General features: G+C 47.1%; 1 protein-coding gene across 1 annotated transcript; it reads right to left on the bottom strand.

Annotated features, from left to right (window-relative positions):
- Positions 1-149: 149 nt before the first annotated feature.
- Positions 150-2,698, bottom strand: LOC125042022. The gene is made up of 8 exons (XM_047637482.1): positions 2,498-2,698; positions 2,257-2,369; positions 1,836-2,166; positions 1,372-1,436; positions 1,152-1,278; positions 875-1,012; positions 516-635; positions 150-338 (listed from the first exon to the last, which is right to left on the bottom strand). The coding sequence occupies exons 1-8, from the start codon at positions 2,696-2,698 to the stop codon at positions 150-152; spliced, it is 1,284 nt and encodes a 427-aa protein (XP_047493438.1).
- Between the last annotated feature and the right edge of the window lie 1,791 nt (positions 2,699-4,489).

The following is a 4,489-nucleotide window of genomic DNA, read 5'->3' as shown; positions in this document are numbered from 1 at the left end:
GCTATGAGGATGTTGTGAAGATGCTGTGCGGATGCTGTGGGGATGCTGTGAGCGATGCTAATGAGGATGTATGAGGATGCTGATGAGGTGCTGGTGAAGATGCTATGAGGATGCTGTGGAGCTGCTATGAGGATGCTGTGAAGAAGCTATTAGGATGCTGTGAAGATGCTAATGAGGAATGCTCGTGAAGATGCTATGAGGATGCTGTGGAGATGCAATGAGGATGGCTGGTGACGATGCTTATTAGGATGCTGTGAAGATGCTGATGAGGATGCTATGAGGGATGTCGTGAAGATGCACTGAGGATGTATGAGGATGTAGTGAGAGCAATGAGGATGCTATTGAGGTTGTGTGAAGATGCTCTGAGAGGCTATGAGGGACGCTGTGAAGGATGCTATGAGGATGCTGTGGAGATGCTTATGAGATGCATGTGAAGAGCTGTGAGGATGCTGTGAAGATGCTATAGTATGCTGTGAAGATGCTATGAGGATGCTGTGGAGTTGCTATGAGGATGCTGTGGCGATGCTATGCGGATGCTGTGAAGTTGCTATTAGGATGTATGTGGATGCTATGGGATGTGTGAAGTGTGCTATGAGGATGTCTGTGGAGATGCTATGAGGATTGCTGTGAAGATGCTATTAGGATGTGTGAGAGCTATGGGTGCGTGGAGATTGCTATAGGAATGCTGTGGAGATGCTTATGAGGATGCTGTGGATAGATGCTTTGAGGAATGCTGTGGAGATGCTATGAGGATGCTAGAAGGATGCTATAAGGAAGCTATGAGCATGTGTGAAGTGCTATGAGGATGCTGTGAAGATGCTATGAGGATGCTGTGGAGATGCTCTGAGGATGCTGTGAAGTGCTATGAGGATGCTGTGAGGATGCTATTGAGGATGCTGTGGCAGATGCTATGAGGATGCTGTGAAGATGCTATGAGGATGCTGTGGGAAGTGCTATGAGGCTGCTGTGGAGATGCTTGATGAAGATGCTGTGAAGAAGCTCCATGAGGATGCTGTGAGATGCTTATGAGGATGCTTATGAGGTGCTATAAAGGTGCTATGTGGCATGCTGTGAAGCTGCTATGAGGATTGCTGTGAAGATGCTTAGGAGGATGCTGTGGAGCTGTATGAGGATGCTGTGAAGTGCTATGCGGATGCTTGTGAAGATGCTTCTGAGGATGCTATGAGGATGCTATTAAGGTTGCTAATGGCATGCTGTGAAGATGCTATGAGGATGCTGTGAAGATGCTTGAGGATGCTGTGAAGTGCATTGAGGCTGCTGTGGAAGATGCTATGAGGCTGCTATGAGGTTGCTATCAAGATTGCTTCTGAGCCTTGCTGTGAAGATGCTTATGCGGATGCGGTAAGATGCTATGAGGAAGCTGTGGAGATGCTCATGAGGATGCTGGTGAAGATGTATGAGGATGCTGTGAAGATCTATTGAGGGATGCTATGAGGATGCTATCGGATGCTATGGCATTGCTGTGAAGATGTATGAGGATGCTGTGAAGATGCTATGAGGATGCTGTGAAGATGCTATGAAGGATGCTGGGAGATGCTTATGAGGATGCTGTGAAGATGTATGAGGATGCTGATGAGGATGCTATAAGGATGCTATGAGCATGCTGTGAAGATGCTATGAGGATGCTGTGAAGATGCTTGTGGATGCTGTGAAGATGCTATGAGGATGCTGTGAGATGCTATGAGGATGCTGTGAAGATGCTATGAGGATGCCTCTGAGGATGCTATAAGGTTTGCTACTGAGCATGCTTGTGAAGATGCTATGAGGATGCTGTGAAGATGCTAGAGGATGCTATGAGGATGTTGTGAGGATGCTATGAGGATGCTGTGAAGATGTATGAGGGTGCTGTGAAGATGCATTGAGGATGCTGTGAAGATATGTGAAGATGCTATGAAGATGCTGTAGGATGCTATGAGGATTCTGTGAGGATGCAGTGAGGATTCTATGAGGATGCTGTTGAAGATGCTATGAGGATGCTTGTGACAATGCACGCGAGAGGATGCTATGTGGATGCTGTTGAAGATGCAATTGAGGATGCTATGAGGATGCTGGGGTGAAGATGCTCTGAGGATGCTATTGAGCGATGCTTGTGAGGAGCTATGAGGATGCCAGTGAAGATGCCTGTAGGTGCTGGTGAGGAGGATGCTGTGGGATCAGACTGCTATGAGGCAGGCTATGAGGATGCTATGAGGATGCTGTTGAAGTTGCTAATATATGAGGATGCTGTGGAGATGCTATGAGGCGGATGCTCGTGAAGATGTAGTAGGTGCTGTGAAGATGTATGAGGATGCTGGTGAAGATTCTATGAGGATGCCTGTGGTGATGTAGAGGATGCTGGTGAAGATGTACTAAGGATGTCGAGGTTGAAGCTGCTATGAAGGATGCTATGAGGATGCTGTTGTGAATATGCAAGGAGGATGCATGAGGATGCTGTCTGTGACGATGCCACATGAGGATATGTGCTTATGTGGTTTGCTAGTGAACGATGTATGAGGTGGATGCTATGAGGATGCTGTGAAGATGCCTCCATGAGGATGCTGTGGAGGATGCATATATGAGGATGCTTGTGGAAGATGCTGTGAGGATGCTGTGAAGATGTGCTATGAGGAGATGCTTGTGAAGTGCTATGAGGATGCTGTGGAGAGCTATGAGGTTGCTGTGGAGTAAGATGCTTCATGGGATGCTGTGAAGATGTATTAGGGAATGCTATGGAGGGATGACTATGAGGATGATTGTGAAGATGCAATTGGAGGGATGTGTGGAGATGCTATGAGGGATGCTGTGAAGATGCTATTAGGTTGTGTGAAAAGATGCTAGAGGATGCCGTGGAAGATGCTATGTGGCGGATGCTGTGGTGGAGATCTATGAGGGGATGCCTGGGGAGATGCTATGAGGATGATGTGGTGAGCTCTGAGGATGCTATGAGGATGCTATAAGGATGCTATGTGATGCGCATGCTGTGAAGATGCTATGAGATGCTTGTGAAGATGCTATGAGGACTGCTGTGGAGATGCTATGAGGATGCTGTGAAGATGCGATGAGGATGCTGTGAAGATGCTATGAGGATGCTGTGGAGATGCTATGAGGATTGCTCTCTTCCGTGTTGATGCTATGAGGATGCTGTGCGAGATTGCTCATGAGGATGCTGTGGAGATGCTAGGAAGATGCTTGTGATGATGGCTATGAGGATGCTGTCTGAAGATGCTATGAGGAGGATGCCTATGATGGATGCTATAAGGATGCTCCATGAGCTGCTGTGAAGATGGCTTTGTGGAAGGATGCTTGTGAAACGATGCTATGAGGATGCTGTGGAGTGCCTATGAGGGGTTGCTGAGAAGATGCTATGAGGTTGCTGGTGAAGATGCTATGAGGATGTCATGAGGATGCTCATAAAGGATGCTATGGTGCATGCTTTGTGATAGATGCCAATGAGGATGCTGTGAAGAATTTGGGCTCATGGACGGATGCTAGTGAGTATGCTAGTGAGGATGCTGTTGAAGATGCTTGTATTATGGAGGATGTGCTATGTGGTGCATAAGGATGCTATGAGCATGCTGTGAAGATGCTATGAGGCTGCTTGTAAAGATGACTATGAGGATGCTGTGGAGATGCTATGAGGAGGCTGTGAAGATGCTTGGAGGTGTGTGAAGTTGCTATTGAGGGATGCATTAACTGAGGATGCTATAAGGCTGCTTTGAGCATGTGTGAAGATTCTTATGAGGATGCGTGGAAGAGCTCATGAGGATGCTGTGAAGAGCTATGAGGATGCTGTGAGATGCTTTGAGGATGCTGTGGAGATGCTCTGAGGATGCTGTGAAGACTGCTATGAGGATGCTGTGAAGATGCTATGAGGTTGCTGTGGAGATGCTATGAGGATGCTGTGAAGACTGTATGAGGATGCTGGGTGGAGATGCTATGTGGATGCTGTGGAGATGCTCTGAAGATGCGTGAAGATGCTATGAGGATGCTGTGAAGATGCTTTGAGGATGCTTGAGGATGCTATAAAGGAGCTATGAGCATGCTGTGAAGATTGCTATGAGGATGCTGTGAAGATGATATATGAGGATGCTGTGGAGATGCTATGAGGATGCTCGTTGAAGATGCTATGAGGATTCTGTGAAAGATGTATGAGGATGCTATGAGGATGCTTTATAGGGATGTATGAGCATGCTGTGAAGATGCTTGAGGATGTATGAGGATGTTGGGTGCTAAGGGTTGGGTTTAAATGAAAGAGATTCGAGCATGCTTGGGATGAGGGATGTGGGGGGAGATGCTAAAAAGGCTGGAAGGGATTTCTGAAGATGGCAAAAGGAGGCCAAGCAGGTGTTGTGTGGTTTTCTAGTGAGCTGGTAATCTGTGAGTTTGCTGAGAGCAAAATGAAAGGGTTTGGAGGAACCCGCAAAAAATTTGGGGGGGAAGCTGTTACGGAAAAACTGAAGAGCGTGAAAAACCGCAAGTGAGGAACTGC

The sequence above is a fragment of the Penaeus chinensis genome, chromosome 31 (genome assembly GCF_019202785.1).
Source record: "Penaeus chinensis breed Huanghai No. 1 chromosome 31, ASM1920278v2, whole genome shotgun sequence".
NCBI classification, from domain to species: domain Eukaryota; kingdom Metazoa; phylum Arthropoda; class Malacostraca; order Decapoda; family Penaeidae; genus Penaeus; species Penaeus chinensis.
The sequence above is the reverse complement of the archived record's forward strand: the minus strand, read 5'-3'. Positions and strand labels throughout refer to the sequence as shown.